Below are 22,066 nucleotides of genomic sequence, written 5' to 3' on the forward strand. Positions count from 1 at the left end.
ACATTTTCATCACCTCAAAAAGAAAAAAAGAAACCCCACACCCTTTACTATCACTCCCATCTCTCTATTACCCCCCTAGCTCTAAGCAACCCCTAATCTAATTTTCTGTCTTTATAGGTTTGCCTATTTTGGACATTTTATATAAATGAACTCATGTAATAATGTGGTCTTTTATGACTTGCCTCTTAGCAAAATGTTTTCAAGTTTCATCTGTGTTATAGCATGTATTAGTACTTTTTTTTTTTTCCCCTGAGACGGAGTTTCACTCTTGTTGCCCAGGCTGGAGTGCAGTGGTGCAATCTCGGCTCAATGCAACCTCCGCCTCCCAGGTCCAAGCGATTCTCCTGCCTCAGCCTCCTGAGTAGCTGGGATTACAGTCATGTGCCACCACGCCCGGCTAATTTTTGGTATTTTTAGTAGAGACAGGGTTTCTCCATGTTGGTCAGGCTGGTCTTGAACTCCTGACCTCAGGTGATTCGCCTGCCTCGGCCTCCCAAAGTGCTGGGGTTACAGGCATGAGCCACTGTGCCTGGTGTATTAGTACATAAAACATTTTTTTTTAATTTATTTTTTGAGACAGAGTTTCACTCTTGTCGCCCAGGCTGGAGTGCAGTGACGCGATCTCAGCTCACTGCAACGTCTGCCTCCTGGGTTCAAGTGATTCTCCTGCCTCAGCCTCCCGAGTAGCTGTGATTACAGGCCTGCACCACCACGCCTGGCTAATTTTTGTATTTTCAGTAGAGATGGGGTTTCGCCATGTTGGCCAGGCTGGTCTCAAATCCCTGACCTCAGGTAATCCGCCCTCCTTGGCCTCCGGAAGTGTTAGTATTACAGGCTTGAGCCACCGAGCCCGGCCATTTATTTTTTTCATTCTTTCTTTTTTTTTTTTTTTAATTTGAGATGGGGTCTCACTCTTGTGCAGGCTGGAGTGCAGTGGCACTATCATGGCTCACTGCAGCCTCGATTGATCAGCCTGGGTAACGAGCGAGACTCTGTCTCAAAAAAAAGAACAAAGACAAACACAGCTTTATTGAGATTTATTTCGCATATCATACAATGAGTCATCCACTTCATCCTTCAAAGTAGCTGGGACTACAGGCATGTGCTACCATGCCCGGCTAATTTTTAAAGTTTTTCTAGAGGCAGAGTCTCACTATGTTGCCCAGGCTGGCCTTGATTTTCTGGCCTTAAGCAATCCTCCTGCCTCGGCCTCCCAAAGTGCTGGGATTATAGATGTGAGGCACTGTGCCTGACTCTCACCATTTTAAACCTTTTTTTGGTGTATAATTCATTGACATGACTTACATTCACAGTGTCATGCAAGCATCACCACTATCTATTTACAAAACTTTTTCATTACCCTAAACTGAAATTTTCTAACCATTACGTAGTAACTCCCTATTCCCTCTTTCCCCTGCTCCTGGTAGCCTCTAATCTACTATCTGTCTCTATGAATTTGCCTATTCTAGGTACCTCATATAAGTGGATTCATACAGTATTTATCCTTTTGTGTCTGGCTTCTTTCACTTAACATAATGTCTTCAAGGTTCATCCATTTGTACCATGTATCGGAACTTCATTCCTTTTTATGGGTGAATAATATTCTACTTCATATATATGCAGTCAGCCCTCTGTGTCTGAGGGTTCTGCATCCATGGATTCATCCAATTATTGATTGAAAATATTAAAAGATACATATAACAATAAAAAATAATACAAATAAAAAATACAGTGTAATAACTATTTACATAGCATTTACATTATGTTAAGTATTATAACTAATCCGGAGATGATTTAAAGCAAGCTTGTCCAACCCACAGCCCAGGATTGCTCTGAATGAGGCCCAACGCAAATTCGTAAGCTTTCTTAAAACATTATGAGATTTTTGGGGGGATTTTTTTTTTAAGCTCATCAGCTATCGTTAGTGTATTTTATGTGTGGCTCAAGACAATTCTTCTTCCAATGTGGCCCGGATAACAAAAGACTGGGCACCCCCTGATTAAAGTATACAGGAGGATGTGCATAGATTATATGCAAGTACTACACAATTTTATATAAGGAACCTGAGAATCCGCAGAGTTTGATATGGTGGCGGGGAAGGGAAGTCCTGGAACCAATCCCCTGCTGATAACAAGGGATGACTGTATCTAATTTTGTTTATCCATTCATCTAATGTTGGACATTTGAGTTGTTCTCACTTTTTGGCTATTGTGAATGGTGCTGTGTTGAGTATTGGTATATAAATATCTGTTCAGGTTCCTGCTTTTTCAGTTCCTTTGAGTGTATGCCTAGGAAAATTACTGTATCATATGGCAATTCTATGTTCAGCTTTTTGAGGAATCGCCAAACTCTTTTCCACAGTGGCTGTACCATTTTTCATTCCTGCCAGCAATCTATAACAGGGTTCAAATTTCATCACATCCTCACCAATACTGGCTATTTTATCTGACTTGATTATAGCCATGCTAGTAGGTGTGAAGTGGTCTTTCATTGTGGTTTTGATTTGCATTTCCTTGATAACTAATGATATTGAGCATCTTTTCATGTGCTTATTGGCCATTTGTATATCCTCCCTGGAGAAATGTCTGTTAGGATCCTTTGCCCACTTTTAAATTGGGTTGTTCATTATCCTATAGGGTTGTAAGAGTTCTTTCTGTATTCTAGATACAAGTCCCTAGATACAAGATATATGATTTACCTGAGAGTTACAACTAAGTTAGAGCCACTTTAAGTTATTCTCTTTAGGTTTTCCAGGCCATCCCACTAGTGTAAATTCAAACTGCAGACATATATATATATAATTTTTTTTTTTTGACAGAGTTTTTTGCTCTTGTTGCCCGGGCTGGAGTGCGATGGCGTGATCTTGGCTCACGGCAACCTCTGCCTCCTGGGTTTAAGTGATTCTCCTGCCTCAGCCTCCCGAGTAGCTGGGATTACAGGCATGCACCACCATGCCTGGCTAATTTTGTATTTTTAATAGAGACGGGGTTTCTCCATGTTGGTCAGGCTGGTCTCAAACTCTTGACCTCAGGTAATCTGCCTGCTCTCCCAAAGTGTTGGGATTACAGGCATGAGCCACCGCGCCTGGCCAAACTGCAGACATTTTTTGAGCTGGCTTGTGGTTACAAATTCTTGGGAAAGGTTTTATTTTCCTTTCACCCATTTCCAAGGTCAGGACAAGCAAGTTTTCTTGCTGTCCTGTTCAACACAGTGGAGTTTTAATTTCACAACCATACACTTAGTGTGTAGCTCTTGGGGATTCCAGTTTTTTATTATAATAGATCCTCTGCATAATCTACACATTGGGTGGGTCCTAAGCTTTATCCCCTGCCTAACCTATCCCTGCCTCCCTTTGTAGCTATTAAAGTCGTAAGTTCAAAGTTTCTAAGGTTTGGCAAAAAATCTTGGTGAGAAAGCTTGTTCAATATTTAGTGTTTCTACTTTCACTTTGTTTTTGGGAACTGCAGATTCTTGCTTTCATGCCAGCTCTGAAACATGCTTCAACAGCTGGATATGATGTCAAAAACATTGCTGAGCTGGCAGGAAAGCAGTCAGGGTCATTCAGAGTATCTAATACACAATATTTCTATAGATGGTTATCAGGTCATTGGAATTGAGGTCAGTAAACTGTAAGACCATGGTGATTTGTTGATATGGACATTAAAGTCATCTGGCATGATATTGGGATTAGAGTTAGAGCTGAAAACTGAGTGAGATGCCCAAATCCTCATGGAATTTTGGGGAAGGTACTAGGTTAGTAGTGAGCTGACAGGGTATAGGTAAGGTAGAGGTAGTAAAGTTGGGTGAACTAAGTCTCAGAGGAGGTCTTTTTCTATACAACGGTGAAAGAGTGGTAACCTTGGAAGTGTCGATAGAAAGTAAGGATGTAGGATGCTCATTCCTGTTGCATGTCCTGTGGTGCACAGGTGTGGTTGAATGACAAGTGGTATGTCATCGTCTCTCTCTTACCTTTGACATCTCTCTTAACCTCATATTGTTTCTGTTCATAAACTGACCAAATTGCAATACAAATGAATTCTGTGTTTAAACATACTTTGTAAAGAATAGGAAATAAGAAGAGACGCTTTCTCCTTTCTTCTAATAGCTCAATAGACTGAGTTCTTCCAGTCAGGGACTGAGCCTTTTATAGCCCAAGTACTTATTAAAGTACTTGCCATTGAAATGGCAAAAACTGCAATTACTTTTGCACCAACCTAAATATTTGCCAGAAAGGCAATTGTAAAATGATTAAAATACATGAGTTTTTCCTTTCTAGATGTGATTAAAAGAGAATGTCAGATTTCCTATAATACTGGAGTCTAGGGCAAGTGATTGTGTAACACTCATTTCATATTCAACATGATAGTATTGCTAGTAGTTCATATCCTTAAGCATATGAGGTAACACATTTTTTATACTGAAAATTGCTATTCTCTGTGTAGTATATGGCAGATGTGGTCATAATATGTATTCTTTCTTTTAAAAAAAGATTCCGGCCAGGTGTGGTGGCTCACACCTGTAATCCCAGCACTTTGGGAGGCCAAGGCGGGCAGATCACCTGAGGTCAGGAGTTCGAGACCACCCTGAACAACATGGAGAAACCCTGTCTCTACTAAAAATACAAAATTAGCCGGGTGTGGTGGTGCATGCCTGTAATCTCAGCTACTTGGGAGGCTGAGGTAGGAGAATCGCTTGAACCCAGGAGGCGGAGGTTGCAGTGAGCCGAGATCATGCCATTGTGCTCCAGCCTGGGCAACAAGAGTGAAACTCCGTTTCAAAAAAAAAAAATAAAAATTCCGTATCTAAATTCATGCTTCTTAAAAGTATGTTTAGATTCTTTCTCAAACCATTTCTAAGTACAGAAGAGGCAGTATGGAATATGCTGTAGTTTAGACTTTAAAGTTTAGAGTCATGACTACAAAAATACAAATTTGTTTAAAGAAAGTCTTTGCTCTTGTTGCTTTCTCTAGTACTATTAAATACTTTATTTTTTCACTTTCCTATTATTTAGAGAAGGTGTTGGCAAACTTTTTCTTAAACGGATAGGTAGTAAATATTCTGAGCATGAAGGCCATATTGTCTCTGTCACAACTATTCAACTCTGCTGGTGTGGTGTGCAAGCAGCTGTAGACAATAAATAAATGCATGATGTGGCTGTGTCCCAATAAAACTTTATTTACAAAAACAGGTAGACCATAGTTTCCTGACCCCTGATCTAGAGTAAGACCTCAACAGATGGACACTGAAAATGAGATGGTAGAAGGGAATCAGTCATACAATAATTTAATTAGCAAATTGAGTGCATACTATTTGCCAAACTGAAGACTAAGCTGTTAACTAAATTCTTGTATATATACTGACTGGAATATGAAGCATCATTGAAAATGATAATTTTGAAGACTAAACAACATGGGAAAATGGTTTTAAATAGGAAATCAGGATAAAAGTTTCAAGTTTATGTCTTAATAAGTATGGGCCAGGTGCAGTGGCTCATGCCTGTAATCCTAGTACTTTAGGAGGCTGAGTCAGGAGGATCACTTGAGGCCAGGAGTTAGAGACCAGCCTGGGCAACATAGTGAGACCTTGTCTCCACCAACTAACAATACACATACATAAAAATATTTAAAGGAATAACAAAAATTCATGCATTCCTTTCAATATTTGTATGAATTTAGTAACTAAATACATACATGCAAATATTGAAAGGAATACATGAATTTTTGTTAGGTAGGAGGATGATAGGTAATTCTGTTTTTCAAATTGTCTGCAATATCTTTACATTCCAAAAATAACTAAAAAATGACCTAATGAAATGCTGATTAAAACTATTGTTTTTTTATCACTATACAGTAGGAAAAAGAGACTCTTTGTAAAACTATTGTTCAGTGAAGTCCTGAAGGTTTTTTACTTAATCAGCGTAAGATTGACATTTGAGGAAAATGTGTTGCCCCTCTGTTCAAGACATATTATCATTTCTCTTAATATTTTTTTATGTTTTAACAGTGCCCTTATGTTTGCCATTTGTTATATTTACTTACCAAAAAAGAGAATGGTGAGTATTTTCATTACAGTTGTATTATACTTTGTAGAATTAGCATTTGTATTTGCCTTTATAAAGTTAAAATAACTATTAGCATTAGTTATATGACAGAAGTCATTTTGTGGAAATTGCTTTTTAGTACTTTAAGAGCATCTGCTTAATGGCTTAACTGAACAGGTATTTATTTTCTTGATATGTTACAAGAAGAAACTGTATGAATTGCATGGTGGTTAAATATAACCAATTTCTTTTTATTCTGAATCCAAATGCATAGTACCTCTTTCCTTTATGTTGTCTAGTCAAACCATTTCGTGTGAGAAAACTGCTTGATCTTCAGGCCAAAATGGTGAGTACCGAAAAGACCTAAGACCTGCCAGTGTACTATGTGCCAGGTACTGAGCCAGGCATTGGGAATACAAAATCAAATAACTCTTGATCTTTTTTTTTTTTTTTGAGACAGGGTCTCACTCTGTTGCCCAGACTGGAGTGCAGTGGCACGATCTTGGCTCACTGCAACCTCCGCCTCCCAGGTTCAAGCGATTCTCCTGCCTTACCCTCCCGAGTAGCTGGGATTATAGGCACGCGTCACCACACCCGGCTAACTTTTGTGTTTTTTGGTAGAGACAGGGTTTCAGCATGTTGGCCAGGCTGGTCTGGAACTCCTGGCCTCGGTGATCCACCTGCCTCGGCCTCCCAAGGTTCTGGGATTACAGGCGTAAGCCACCGCGCCTGGCCTGTCACTCATTATCTTTAAGGACCTTATTTTCTGGGGAGCTCAGTGAACAAAATGAAAAATCAGAATCAGACTTGGGGTCAAGGAGAAGTGGTGATGCTTGAGAGAATTATTTTATTTTATTTTTATTTTATAGATGGAGTTTCACTCTTTTCGCCCAGGCTGGAGTGCAGTGGGGTGTAATCTCAGCTCACTGCAACCTCCGCCTCCTGGGTTCAAGCAATTCTCCTGCCTAAGCCTCCTGAGTAACTGGGATTACAGGCGCCCACCACCATGCCCGGCTAATTTTTTGTATTTTTAGTAGAGACGGGGTTTCATGTTGGCCAGGCTGGTCTTGAACTCTTGACCTCAGGTGATCTGCCTGCCTCGGCCTCCCAAAGTGCAGGGATTACAGGCATGAACCACTGCACCCGGCCTGCTTGAGAGAATTTTTAAGGGATGAATAGGATTTAAGTAGGCAAAGAAGGGAGAGAAGGGCATTCCTCCCAGAGGGAACAGCATGAGCAAAGACATGGAGATGTCAAACAGCAAACATTGTTTAGGGAGCTGGGTTGGTATGGCTGGAACAGTAAGTGTTAGGGAGTGGTCATAAATGAATTTATATTTTGTATGGTTGTGATCTAGGAAAGCTTTTTTTTTTTTTTTGAGATGGAGTTTAGCTCTCTTGCCTAGGCTGGAGTGCAGTGGTGCGATCTCAGCTCACTGCAACCTCTGTCTCCCCGGTTCAAGCGATTCTCCTGCCTCAGCCTCCCAAGTAGCTGGGACTACAGGCGCACACCACCACGCCAGGCTAATTTTTTATACTTTTAGTAGAGATGGTGGTCTCATCATGTTGGCCAGGCTGGTCTCGAACTCCTGACCTCAGGTTATCCATCTGCCTTGGCCTCCCAAAGTGCTGGGATTACAGGTGTGAGCCACTGAGTCTGGCCTAGGAAAGCATTTTAAGACATTATCTTCTGGATGCTTAAACTTCGGTATATTCTCTGACTGTTATCTCTGGTCCTTACAGCTCTCTGCATTGTTATTTCCACTTTACCTGCCAGGTAACAGAAGTCCGTGAAGCTTTGGATATGAAACAATAGGAAGTAATAGTGGTCATGTCTAACTGGAGCTTTCATGGCCTACCTATAGGCATTTATTGAATGAAAGACGCAAACACAGAACACATTTGTGCTTCTCCAATGTGAGGTCTCCTCTTAGTGCAGTTCAATGATTATTCTTTTTTTGTAGCCTTCTGTTTTAGTTCCATGGGTACGATTATTTTTTCTTAGTTCTCTGAAGATATTAATGGTAATATTTTTGTCCAATTTGAATTTTATTTCACATTAATAGAAATTATGAAAAAAATGTACCTTTTCCCATGTTACAGCAAAACATTTCAATGGAATAAGACAATTTTTACCATAATAAAAGATCTTAGTACCCAGGTGCAGTGGCTCACACCTGTAATCCCAGCACTTTGGGAGGCCAAGGCGGGCAGATCACGAGGTCAGGAGTTCGAGACCATCTTGGCCAACATGGTGAAACCCCGTCTCTACTAAAAATACAAAAAATAGCTGGGCATGATGGTGGGCACCTGTAATCCCAGCTACTTGGGAGGCTGAGGCAGGAGAATTGTTTGAAACCGGGAGGCGGAGGTTGCAGTGAGCTGAGATCACGCCAGCCTGGGCGACAGGGCAAAACTCCGTCTCCAAAACAAACAAACAAACAAACAAACAAAAGATCTTGCTGATTTGTTTTGTATTAGCTGAAACACAGTGTATGTTCAAGTTAAAAATGATTTATGAGATGATTGTCTAAAAATTTATAATGGAGACACTAAATGTCTGGTTTCATTACTACCACTCTATACAGTACATCACTAAATTATTCCATTGTCAATAAGTACCCATTTATAAAGATGCATGCATAACATTGTTTTGATTAGCTGAATTTTGATGAATTTGGGTAAGTCCAACAATATCAAACCAAGATGGCATAGCCATGTTCATATGTAACCTAACATGCATGATAGTAACAGGCATAGTCAACATATGTGAGGAAATACCTTGGATGTGTGAATTTCTGATACCTGCAAAGGCATATATCCCGTCTATCCCCCTCCATGCCCCATAGCTCCCAATCTATGAAGGAAACAAAACCACAAAAATTGTATTTCTGGTAGCAGACATGAATAGTAGGAAGTGGGGCATTTTCCTACATACACTAGGCCCTGTCCAGAGCAATCTTTAGAACAAGAAGGGGGAATTAGGTCTCATCCTAAGGGTTGGTTCTCCCTCTACCGGGCATGAGCCTGTGTGTATGCACTTTGGGCTGTGATTTTTTTCTGTTTCAAGCTTTGTCTCTGTTTCCTCATAGTTTCTGTTTTTAGATTGTTTGGTCTTTCATGGTACTTTTTAAATTTAAATTTTATTTTAATTTTTTTTAGAGACGGGGGTCTCACTTTGTCACCCAGGCTGGAGTGCAGTGGCATGATCATGGCTCACTGCCACCGTGAATTCCTGGGCTCAAGCGATCCTCCCTCCTCAGCCTCTGGAGTAGCTGGGACTACAAGCATGCACCACCAGGCCTGGCTGATTTTTAAATTTTTTGTAGAGACAGGGTCTCTCTATGTCACCCATGCTGGTCTCAAACTCTTGGGCTCAAGCAATCCTCCCGCCTTGGCCTCCCAAAGTGCTGGGATTACAGGTGTGAGCCACTGCTCACCAATGCTTGGTAAAGCTTATTTGTTCATATTTAAAAGTAAAACACTAACATGATGATTGGAAACTTGTGTGTATGAGCAGGACTTGTTCATTGTAGGATCTTGATGTTTTGTTGAGGATCCTCCCAGATGACTATGTTAATATTCTCAAAACAGAATTCTCCTGTTTCCTGTCTTATGGGGTTGCACGGTTGTACATAGAGAATCGTGTGTGTGTGTGTGTGTGTGTGTGTGTGTGTGTATTTATAATATTATAGGGAATTGGCTCATTTGATTATGGTGGCTGGTAAGTCCAAAATCTACAGGATGGGCCAGCAGGCTGGAGACCCAGGAGAGACAATGTTCCAGTTTGAGTTAAGTGGCAGTCTACTATAGAACCAGGAAGAACTGCTGTTGCAAATAAAGTCTGAAGGCAGTCTGTTGGACATTTTCTTCTTCTTCTGGGACCTCTTCTATTCAGGCTGTCAACTGATTGGATGAGACCTATCCACATTGCGGAGGGCAGTCAATTTGCTTTATTCAAAGTGTACTGATTTAAATGTTAAACATATCTAAAAAACCATCACAGAAACACCCAAAATAATGTTTCTCCAAATATCTGGGCAGCCTGTGGACCAGCCAAATCAACACTTAAAATTAACCATCTGATATGGTTTGGCTGTGTCTCCACCCAAATCTCATCTTGAATTATAATTCCCATAATCCCCACATGTCGTGGGAGGGACCCAATGGGAGGTAGTTGAATCATGGGGGTGGTTTCCCCCATGCTATTCTTGTGATAGTGAGTGAGTTCTCATGAGATCTGATGGTTTTATAAGGGGCTTCCCCTTCGCCCGGCTCTAATTCTTTTCCTTCCTGCCATCGTGTGAAGAAGGATGTGTTTGCTTCCCCTTCCGCCATGTTTGTAAGTTTCCTGAGGCCACCCTAGCCACGTGGAACTGTGAGTCAGTTAAACCTCTTTCCTTTATAAATGACCCAGTCTTGGGCAGGTCTTTATAGCAGTGTTAGAGTGGGCTAATACATCATCACAGGGTGTAAACCTGGCTACTGGCACTCTGAGACCTGAGCACTAGAAAGGGGTGAGAAATAGTCTTGGTATCTTCCCTTGGCTGTGCCTGGTATCCGAGTCCAGCTTCATTTTCAGAGTAAAGCCCTAATGTTTTGCCAGTATAGTGAAGGAATTTGGGGTTCTAACTGCTTCATATGTAGCCTTTCATGCAATACTCCTGTTTTCTTGTCCCTTTTGCATCCCCACTTTTTAGAGATATCTGGTCCCTCAACTCTTGATCCTTTCTGGGAGTTGTCAAGTATGAATCTGATTTTTTTGAGGCTTTTTCTGTTGATACCTTAGATTTCATTTTATCTATTCTGCTAACTTGGTTACTATTTGACCATCTTCATTCTAGGTTCCAAAATCTTATTTAGATTTCTCATATGCTGTTATCTCCTCTCTTGTTCTCTTTGAACTTGTGCTTTGCTTTATCCTTTTTCATTCTTCTTTTATTTATTTATTGGAGATGGAGTCTCACTCCGTCACCTAGGCTGGAGTGCAGTGATGCGATCTCAGCTCACTGCTACCTCTGCCTCCCAGGTTCAAGCCATTCTCCTGCCTCAGCTTCCCGAGTAGCTGGGACTACAGGTGTGCACCATCACAGCCGGCCTAATTTTTGTATTTTTAGTAGAGATGGGGTTTCACCATATTGGCCAGGCTGGTCTCAAACTTCTGACCTCAAGTGATACACCCACTTCGGCCTTCCAAAGTGCTGGGATTACAGGCATGAGCTACCATGCCCAGCCACCTTTTTCATTCTTTTACTGTCTTTTAAATGGGGCTTTGGGAGAATCCAGAATTAATCATATGTTCGATATGCCATTTTTAACTGGAAATCTCCCCCTTCCCTTTTTTAGTATTAACTTTTTAACAAAAAAGATAGTTTTAATTAACTAGACTATAAGTTCTAAAGGCCTCAGCACAACTAAGTATTCTCTAAAAAGCATTCTAGCTCAAAACAAACACTCTGATACTCATTAATAATGGGTGTACAGAGGTTAGGAGATATTTTCAACATAGATAAACTGGGTCATTTTGGTTTTGTTTTAATAAATTTAATTTCAAGAAGCTGTTATAAAATGGAAATATTGTATTTCTAAGCCTCATTTGCTGCCTTACTTTGTGCAGTATTCGATTCAATAAAATTTTAGTATAATAAAACAATTTGGTTACTTCCTTAGAATTCATTTTAGTGGTGTGTTTTCTCTGGATAGCCAGATGTATAAAACAGGTATCTAGCAGTAATCACATCTTTCGTTGTGAAATTAGTGCTTTTGTTAAGACTTGTTTCAGTTATATCAAAGCTGCTTGATTATGGCATACCAATTGTAATTTCCTAGATAATTTTCCAAGAATTATAATAATCAGGTATTAGCTTCTCTTTTGGTCCTGTCTCCTTGAGGTCTAAATCAAGGATGAGTAAACTTCGAGTCCTGAGTATGCTACCAGTGAGAATAAGCTATGCTATGCTAGTATGAGTGGCCAGCCTAAGGTATAGGAAGAGAAGAGAAAAATACAAGGAAGAAGTAAAGTTGGAAAAGGTCGTAAGAGAGAAGATCACAGTTTGGAGAGGGTTGTTTTATGGTGGTTGACTTAAATGTCTGGTTACTCATTCCTTGATTTTTGATAGCATCTTCCTATAGCTATATCTAAGCGAAATTATGGTCTGAATATACTTTTTTCCTTCTTATTGGTATTTGTTTCCTTAGTTTCTTAATAGCCACAGAATTGAAAATGGAAAACTTATTTTATTTCAGGGAATGCAGCCTCATCTCCAGGCTTTGTTGTCACTGTATAAGTTCTTTGCTCCTGCTCTGATTTCAGTATCTTTGCCTGTAAGGAAGAAGGTAAGGGATTAAGGAGAGAGAAATCATATTAAGATTGAAATATGTTATTTTTGGTAAAGTTAACTTACAGATTTCAACTAAAATGTTTACAGCCTACTGTTTTACTGTCTAGTATTGTGGTACTGTTTTGGGAAAGTTTTTTTTTAGGAATTGGTACTTCGTGTTGATCCCATTTGGTATATTTAATAGATTACTAATCAGAAAAAAAATACTTTAAGTGCATTTGTATGGGTGTAAAGGATTTCATAATATATTTTCAATTAATGAGGCATTTTAGACTTTATGTTGCTTCAGTTTATGGGTACCTACTCTCTTGTACTTTATATCCAAATTTATAGATATATTTTAAGAATTCAGAGAATCTATGGAAGACGGCTCTGCTTGCCGTGAAGCAAAGAAACCGGGGACCTTCTCCAGAACCTCTGAAGTTGATGTTAGGTCCAGCTAATGTTCGTCCTCTAAAAAGAGTAAGTATCTAAAGCTCAAACAACTTGCATGGCTTTCTTTTATTAAATCCAAATAATAACCATTCAGATCTTAGAGGAGATTATAGATATTTAAGTATATGTCAGTTACCCAGGATTCTGTGTAAGCCATATTCAGATTCCTTTAATTGAAACACCTTAACAGTTGCTTTTATATTTATGGTTTGTAGTCTGTTTAGTCCATTGATAGATTGTTTTATTATCTTTCTTCAGAAGTGGAATTCTCTCTCAGTTATACCAGTGCTCAATTCCAGTAGCTACACTAAAGAATGTGGAAAAAAAGAGATGAGTCTTTCTGATTGTCTGAATAGAAGTGGATCATTTCCACTAGAACAACTTCAAAGCTTCTCCCAACTTTTACAGAACATCCATTGCTTAGAGGTATGTGACTGGACCATGTGCTTCTTTGCATTTTCTATTTGAATTTCATGGCCTTTGTTTTTTTTTGTTTGTTTTGTTTTTTTGAGATAGGGTCTTACCTGTCACCCAGGCAGTGGTGTGATCATGGCTCACTGCTGCCTTGAACTCCTGGGCTTATGTGATCCTCCCGCCTCAACCTTCTAAGTAGCTGGGACTATAGATGTGCATCACCACGCCTGGCTAATTTTTAAAACAATTTATATCAGGCTGGGCACGGTGGCTCATGCCGGTAATCCCAGCACTTTGGGAGGCCGAGGTGGGCGGATCACTTGAGGTCAGGAGTTCAAGACCAGCCTGGCCAAAATGGTGAAACCCCATCTCTATTAAAAAATACAAAAATTGGGCTGGGCGCGGTGGCTCACACCTGTAATCCCAGCACTTTGGGATGCTGAGGCGGGCAGATCACCTGAGGTTGGGAGTTCGGGACCAGCCTGACCAACATGGAGAAACCCCACCTCTACTAAAAATCTAAATTTAGCTGGGCATGGTGGCGCATGCCTGTAATCCCAGCCATTTGGGAGGCTGAGCAGGAGAATCGCTTGAACCCGGGAGGCGGAGGTTGCGGTGAGCCGAGATCGTGCCATTGCACTCCAGCCTGGGCAACAAGAGCAAAACTCCATCTCAAAAAAAAAAAAAAAAATTAACTGGGCTTGGTGGTGCATACCTGTGGTTCCAGCTACTCAGGAGGCTGAGGCACGAGAATCGCTTGAACGTGGGAGGCAGAGGTTGCAGTGAGCTGAGATGGAGCAACTGCTCTCCAGCCTGGGTGACAGAGCGAGACTCCATCTCAAAACAAAACAAAAAAAAATTATTTTAAAAATATAATGAGGCTCAGTCTGGCCTCAAACTCCTAGGCTCAAGTGATCCTCCTGCCTCAGCCTCCCAAAGTGTTGGGATTATAGGCATGAGCCACCATGCCCAGCCTATTTTTGTTATATATTTTCTATATGACGATTCCCTTATCCACTTTTCAGATACTTAACTGTTGATCGGTTGTTCTGTCATTGCAGCTGCCTTCTCAGATGGGCTCAGTGCTAAACAACTCTCTGCTGCTTCACTATATTAACTGTGTCAGAGATGAGCCAGTCTTGCTGAGGTTTTATTACTGGTTGAGTCAAACATTACAAGAAGGTAAGAATTGAGTGAGGATGGACCAAGATAGTTAACAAATGGGTTTCTTTTATAAGGGTGCCAAATTCTAGACAGCAGGAGCCTTCATATGCTGTAATTATGTCTGTGGTAATCTTATATTTAGAGCATGAATGTTTCTGTTGTAATTTTAAGGCAGTAAGAAGGTAGAGGGATTTTGTTAAGGAAACACTGCTGGATGGCCACCAGAACTCACTGGGTGGCTCCACTTTGATGACTATCACAATCCAAGGATTCTTCATCTTTGTATGTTCAGAAACTTGCTGTTAGGGCCCCAGAATCATCCTGTTAATGGTAACGAAACTCAGAAGAGACAAATGTACAAGCCAGAATGTCAGCTTATTATAAAATTAATTATTTCTGGTAAGCAAAATGCTCATATCTGCCAACTAGATTATCCCCTCTGCTATCAGCATATATGGGAGCCAAATTTGTCATTAGAAGATTTCTTAATTATAGAATTAAAGGAAAGGGCAGTGAGAAGTCTTTCATCCAAGCCATAGTAAAGCCTGAGCATTTCATTCCTCCAATGGTGGGGGGGCGGTGGGGAGGGGCGGGTATATTTCTCTAGAGATAATATTTCTTTTGACCAAATTTGAGTGTTTCTTTACTGGATACTGGATAAGCAACTCCTGATTCTTCTGGTGGTTAAAGTTGCTTTTAGTTGGTTCCAGGCCAATTCATCTTCTTCTTCTCTGAATCTTTTAAACAGAATATGATATAGTTTATTAGATTTCCACGTACTAAATTTGTATCACTCTTACATTATACCCAGCATACTCTAATTGAAGTTTAGGGTATTCTAAAACTTTCAATTCAGATGTTTATACTTTCTTGGATTGCTATATGATATAAAGCTTATCATATTCATTATATGTGAATTCTCTCCATTTCTATAAGCTTTTCCCTATATTTACACTATAAGCTTTTCCCTATATTTACACTATAAGCTTTTCCCTATATTACCAAGTTGTTGAGGAATATCTCACTATCATCTCCATGTGTCTGTTCCAGTCTACATCATGAGTTAGCTAGGATGTATGAGACTTTATGGCTTTTTTACTTTGTCACTTGTCACTTTAGTGATAATTATGTTTTGTGCACTTTTTTATTGTGGTACAACTAGATGCTTATATTTACTGTTTCTGCTCTAGAATGTATTTGGTACAAGGTGAATAGTTATGAACATGGAAAAGAATTTACCAACTTCCTGGATACTATCATCAGGGCAGAGTGCTTCTTACAAGTAAGATTTCACTTGCTTCTTCCACTCTCCACCACTCTTTACTAAAATTTATTTAGATATCCATTGAAAACCTTTTCTTGCCCGGCTGCGGTGGCTCACACCTGTAATCTCAGCACTTTGGAGGCCAAGGCGGGTGGATCACTTGAGCCCAGGAGTTTAAGACCAGCTTGGGCAACAGAGCAAAACCCCATCTCTACAAAGAATACAAAAATTAGCCAGGCACGGTGGCATGCATCTGTAGTCCCAGCTACTCAGGAGGATGAGGTAGGAGGATCCCTTGAGCTCAGGAGGTCAAGGCTGCAGTGAGCCGTAATTGTGCCACTGCACTGCAGCCTGGGTTACAGAGTGAGATCCTGTCTCAAAAACAACAACAACAAAAAACCCTTTTTTTAGTACCTGATATCTTTTGTAAATAATATTTGTTCAGTTTGAAGCTCATTATAGATAAAGCTGAGTTGGACTTTTATCTTTGCACTGTTAGATTTGAAGAAAGAATATGTTATATTATGCAAATAAAAGGGAAAAGCCTGTAATTTAAGAGAACAAACTGAAGATGTTATTAAATGTATTCAGTTAATTGAATTAGCCAGTAATGTAAATTTCACAGGGTCACTACTTATATACTTATAATCAACAAACATTTTTTGAGCATCAAATATGTTCCAGCCAATGGACTATTTGGTTTGGGTAACCCTGAGTTGTATTTTAAGCTGCAGCTTGGGTATCAGCACCATCAAGAAGCCTTCACTTATTGCCCAGTGTGGGTTAGCTCCTTGTTCTATGTGCTCCCATGGCTCCCTGTGCTTACCTCTATCGTGACATTTTTAGCATCCATTTTTCCACACATTATGAGCTCCCAGCAGGCAGAAACCATGTCTAACTTTTCTTCATGTATAGATGTTCAGCTTGATTGATAAATGTTTGTGGAATAATTCTTTGTTTTTTTTTTTAGACAAAGTCTTGCTCTGTTGCCCAGGCTGGAGTGTACTGGCACAATCATGGCTTACTGCAGCCTTGACCTCCGGGGCTCAATTGATCCTCCCTGCTCAGTCTAGTTAGTAGCTAGGACTACAGGTGTGCACCACCACTCCTGGCTATTTTTTGTTTGTGTGTTTGTTTTTTGTATTTTTTTGTAAAAACGGGGATTTACCACGTTGCCCGGGCTGGTCTCAAACTCCTGGGCTTAAGCATTCCTTCTGCCTTGGCTTCCCAAAGTGCTGAGATTATAGGTGTGAGCCATCATACCCAGCCCAAGTTTTAGGGATTTGGTGTGAAAGCATTTAATTGGAAGCTGGGTGCAGAGGTGGTAGTGAGGATAGCAATTTAGGTTGACGTTTATGTTTCCTACTTGGGAAGATGGATGGCATTCACTGAGAAAAGAAATATAGGAGGAGCAGGCTTGGAAGGAAAGATGTTTCATTTAAGAGATGCCTAATGGGACATCAAAGCGGTCATATCCAGTACGCAGTAAAATAATGAGTCTAGAGCTCAGGAATGAGATTTGAGCTAGAGATACAGATTTAGGACCCCTCATGTTAAAAGTGGTTTTAGCTATGATATGGATGAGATTGTCCAGAGAATTCATGTCATGAAAAGAAGGTCTTAGGATAGAGTCCTGGTGCATGTGACTGTGAAAAGCTTAGGTGACAACAGAAAAAAGGGAAGTCCCTGATCCTCACTCTGGTGGAAATATAAGCAACCTAGACATTTGAGCCTCTAAAGATGGAGCTGCTCAGAGTTGGGATTTGGTCGATGGCCTCTAATGAAATTCTAGCCCTATTACATAATATTGTATACATTTTATTGACTGTTCAAATTACTGCATGTACCCCAAGATAATAAATCTTATTTTTTAAAAAATATTCTATAACTTTTAACTTTCTTTCCAATTGATGAAGTTTTATGGTATTTGAGAACTGTATTGATAAAGATGGTAATGTATGCAAATACTAATCATCTCATCCTTTTTCTGAGGAAGTCTGGCACCTAACCTAAGGCTTTTATTATATTCATGACAAAAAATTAGTCTAAGAGTGAAGCAACTATAGCACAAAATAAACTGGTTGTTTAGAGCATAATTTTATGACTGAAGAGTTCCATATAAGGATTTACTATTCACTTGTGTTACAGGAGGGGTTTTATTCCTGTGAAGCATTCCTGTATAAGAGCCTTCCTCTCTGGGATGGCCTTTGTTGTCGGTCACAGTTCCTTCAGCTTGTGAGCTGGATTCCTTTTAGTAGCTTCTCTGGTATGTATCATGAAAATTTGGAGTCATTTAATTCAATGTACTATGATTGAAAGGATTTTGAATAATCTTTTTTTTGATTCCTAGAGGTGAAACCACTTCTTTTTGACCATCTAGCACAGCTCTTCTTTACATCAACCATTTATTTCAAGGTAACAAAAACTTGTCTTGCTTAGATTCAATAGGATGTATTATTCTATTGCTAGTGGTACACAATTCCAAACTGATATTACAGCAATGGTTTTATAACAGGATTTTCTTGGACCTGGGCTTTGAGGTACTGCATCACTCAACTCAAAGTTAATGCATAGAATGTTCCTTTTTTAAGGCTGTGTTGCATACAGTTTTCCTGACCTGTTTCCACTTGTAGCAAATGACATAGTGAACGAACAAGTGGCAGATGCATATTAATAAAAACAAACAAACTGAGAAATACTTAGTTTGATTGTTGTGGTTTCTATTTTTGTAGATACATTTATTCATTTCACAAATATTTTTTGAGCACCTACTATATACCCTTCTTGACACTGGGAATATAGTAGTGACCAAAGCAAACAAAACTCCCTGTGACATTCATATTTTATATTTATAGTAATAGTCGTTTTCTGCTAGTAAAATTGTTCCAACCTTATATATAATGTGTTACTATTTTGGGGTGGTCTCCAAGAAGACCAATATGGCTTCCAGATGTTCTACCTGAATGAGTTTGAGAGCCACTTTCTTATAGAATGGTTATTCCTATTCTAAAAGAGGGGCAATTAAGTAATGTTTCTTTTATAACTTTTTTTTTTAACCTTAAATCACTTACTATTGGCCACATTGACAGGAAACATGTTGTCCTGGTTAGCGTTTGTCGTAATTGAATGGCACTTGATTAATTACCTATCATATTAACTTGGATTTGAGGTCTATTTATGCTAATTGTAACTTTTACATCCTGACCAATATCATCATTCACATGACATCCACACCAATTCTCCCAGCTAATAAATTTTCAGAGACTTCAGTTTGAATTTTTTTTTTTTTTTGCAATTCTGTCTCAGTCTTCTAATTGGGTTATTCTTTGTTTCTTCTCTTACTCTTCCACGCTAAAGAGCTGTTTAAACATTAGGCTGGACCATAGGAAATTGCTATTTTTTGTACGTCAGAGATGGTTAATGATTGGCAGTTTGCTGTGGTTCAACCTAATATGCATATACACATTCAGACACGTATATCTGAGAATGAGAGGGGTGGGGAGAGGAAGGAAGGAAGGAAGGGAACAGACAGCAAGCTAAAAAGAGAACTCAGGGGAATGCACAGTATTTAATTCTCAGGCCAAGAAGGAGGACAGTCTGAAGGAATCTTAAGAAATTGCCAGAAGTATAAAAATAACCAGGAGAATAATAGTTCCAAGGAAACAAAGGGAATATAGGATATCAATAAAGAATGAAGGAATGATGTTGCCAAGTATCCCAGGAAGGTTCAGAAGGATACGGACAAGAAACGTTTCTTTTAGAATTGACAATACAGAGGTTTTGGCTTCCTTTGTGAGTAGTTCCAGTGGAACAACTTCTAGTTGTTAAGGTGGAATATGGAAATATATTCAGGGGAGGTAGAAGTCAGATTGTGTGGGTTGAGGAGTGAGTGAAAAGTCAAGTCAAGACAATGAGTATAGAATATGTTTCAAAATGTTTGACCAATAAAAAGTTGTAGAGAGAGCTGTAGGGGGACTGGCAACCAGGGGAAGTTGTTTGTTTGTTTTGCCTCTAAAATGAGAGAAACGTGAGTGTGTTTATAGATGGAGTCGAAGGAGCCAGTGGAGAAGAGGGAGAAGTTGAAAATGGAGAAAAGATTGGGAATAATTGATGGTACAAGGTTCCAGAAGAAATATGAAGGTATTGGGTTAAAACTAGGTAGTGAGATTTACTTGAATGGGTGGTTAGGAATTGGGAGGCACCATTTATCCTCTAAGACTGGGGAGAGGATGCATGGATAGGTGGATATATAGATATATTTGTAAAGTTAGAAGAAAGGGCAAGACATTAAAGTACTTTGTGCCTAAGAATGTTAAATTTCTCAAAATAAGAAGCATGATTTAGAGAATAGAATTAAGTAGGACACTCCAGGAGGGTGTTAGCTGCTTAGGACAGCCAGGGAGAAAAAAAGAGCTGGTTAAAGACAAGTAAAAGGATTATTGAGCGTCATTAAGGGCCCAGCAGAAGTTGGCGATCATCAATTTGGAATGACGCCAATCTTTGCAGTTGTGTTTTCTTCCACTTAGATGTTGGAGAAGAGAAAGCAAATTATGAGATTGAATCAGTTTGGGTTTTGCTGGTTGAATGGAGTACAAGAGAGTTGTGATCAGCTGTGTGGTCTAGTCTAGATAGGAAAATAAAACCAGGAGAAGGCTGATAAACCTGAAAAAGGAGGTTAAAAATTAAGGAATTGGCTGGGTGCAGTGGCTCATGCCTGTAATCCCAGCACTTTGGGAGGCTGAGGTGGGCGGATCACTTGAGGTCAGGAGTTTGAGACCAGCCTGGGCAACGTGGTGAAACCCCATCTCTACTAAAAATACAAAAATTAGCCGGGCGTGCCCATAATCCCAACTACTCAGGAGGCTGAGGCAGGAGAATCGCTTGAACCCGGGAAGTGGAGGTTGCAGTGAGCTGAGGTTGCACCACTGCACTCCAGTCTGGGCAACAGAACAAGATTCCATCCAAAAAAAATTTTTTTTTAATTTAAAAAAGGAATTAAGGGATTGAATATCTCTGATGTTGAAAAACGAGTAGCCATAGTTGGAGTTGAGTCTGTGAGAAAGCTGGAATAGGAAGTTATAACAAAGAAAAAAATAATAGATTTTGGTGTGGTTCAGTTCAGGTTATGACAGAATCTAGTGTGTGGCTGTGGGAGTGGGTAACTAAGGTGGAGTGAAGGTGAAGGTTATTTGATTCAAAGTCAAGGAACTGTGAAGCTGAAATGTTGGGATAATTTGCATGGACACTGGTGTAACTGAGGTATTGATGGCAGGACATGATGCAGAGTTCTAAGGTCCTCAATGAATCTGGATAAGATTCCAAGTGATAGCAGAGATATGAGAAGATAAAAAAATAGAGGGTAGTGTAGCTGGATAGTATGAACAAAGGAGAAAGGGTTTTTTACACAAGGAAGGAGGAATAATGGTTTGGAAATAGGGTTGAAGATACCTTTTGTGTTGTGTTCAGAAAAGCAAGGGATAGTCAGACTCATGAGAAAAACTGACTGTAGCAAAATGCAGTCAAATATTTAGCCTAACAAATTCAGCTTTTAGCAGTAGTTTGACTAATGAGGTTCTTTCTGTAGCTCACAAATTATTTGTAAACAATCTTAAGGCAATTTTTTTCCATGGCACTTGATTAAATAGAAGATCCATTTGATTTTTGTATATTATGGTTTTTTTTTTCTTAGATGGAGTCTCGCTCTGTCGCCCAGGCTGGAGTGCAGTGGCGTGATCTTGGCTTACTGCAACCTCCGCCTAGCGGGTTCAAGTGATTCTCTTGCCTCAGCCTCCCCAGTAGCTGGGATTACAGGCGCCCACCACCACACTCGGCTAATGTTTTGTATTTTTTAGTAGAGACGGGGTTTCACCATGTTGGCCAGGCTGGTCACGAACTCCTGACCTCAGGTGATCCACATGCCTTGGCCTACCAGTATGCTGGGATTATAGGCATGAGCCACTGTGCCCAGCCTGTATATTATCTTTTAAATTAAATCTGATTTCCTTCTTAAAGTAGGATTTATTTCTGATTTTATATTTGCCTTCTCAAAGAAGGGGCTTATATTCTGTTCCACATTAGCAGTGGGAAGCTTAGTATAGGGCACTGCTTACTTCTAGTTGTTAAGGTGGGATAGACATGGAAATGTATTCAGAGGAAACAGTGTCCTGGTTTGGTGGTGAAGGAGAGCTTAGGATATGATTAAGGTAAGAAGACAGAGAAAGCATACTTTGTAGAATATGAAGGTGTATGTTTAGGTTACCACAGAACAGAGGTTCTGGATACTGCAGTTGAGAGATTTGGAAAGGATAGGATCAATGAAAGAGGACAAGAAGCATAGAGACAAGGAAGAATAAGTGACTAAAGGGGCTTACATATTGGGAGGTGACTAAGGATAACAGGAATGTGAAAT

The 22,066-nt window shown here is 39.8% G+C and overlaps 1 protein-coding gene across 14 annotated transcripts in view; it reads left to right on the forward strand.

Annotated features, from left to right (window-relative positions):
- The window catches only part of CENPI (centromere protein I), a 68,592-nt gene that overhangs the window by 16,284 nt on the left and 30,242 nt on the right, over positions 1 to 22,066 (forward strand). For all 14 annotated transcript variants that reach the window (XM_055376560.2, XM_055376562.2, XM_055376556.2 and 11 more), the window contains 9 exons: positions 6,004 to 6,052; positions 6,340 to 6,386; positions 12,286 to 12,375; positions 12,714 to 12,842; positions 13,074 to 13,241; positions 14,291 to 14,411; positions 15,584 to 15,675; positions 17,806 to 17,923; positions 18,008 to 18,072. In XM_055376560.2, coding sequence (XP_055232535.1) covers positions 6,004 to 6,052; positions 6,340 to 6,386; positions 12,286 to 12,375; positions 12,714 to 12,842; positions 13,074 to 13,241; positions 14,291 to 14,411; positions 15,584 to 15,675; positions 17,806 to 17,923; positions 18,008 to 18,072 — 879 coding nt within the window. The remainder of the gene's footprint in view (positions 1 to 6,003; positions 6,053 to 6,339; positions 6,387 to 12,285; positions 12,376 to 12,713; positions 12,843 to 13,073; positions 13,242 to 14,290; positions 14,412 to 15,583; positions 15,676 to 17,805; positions 17,924 to 18,007; positions 18,073 to 22,066) is intronic.

The sequence above is a fragment of the Gorilla gorilla genome, chromosome X, assembly GCF_029281585.2.
Source record: "Gorilla gorilla gorilla isolate KB3781 chromosome X, NHGRI_mGorGor1-v2.1_pri, whole genome shotgun sequence".
Classification (NCBI taxonomy): domain Eukaryota; kingdom Metazoa; phylum Chordata; class Mammalia; order Primates; family Hominidae; genus Gorilla; species Gorilla gorilla.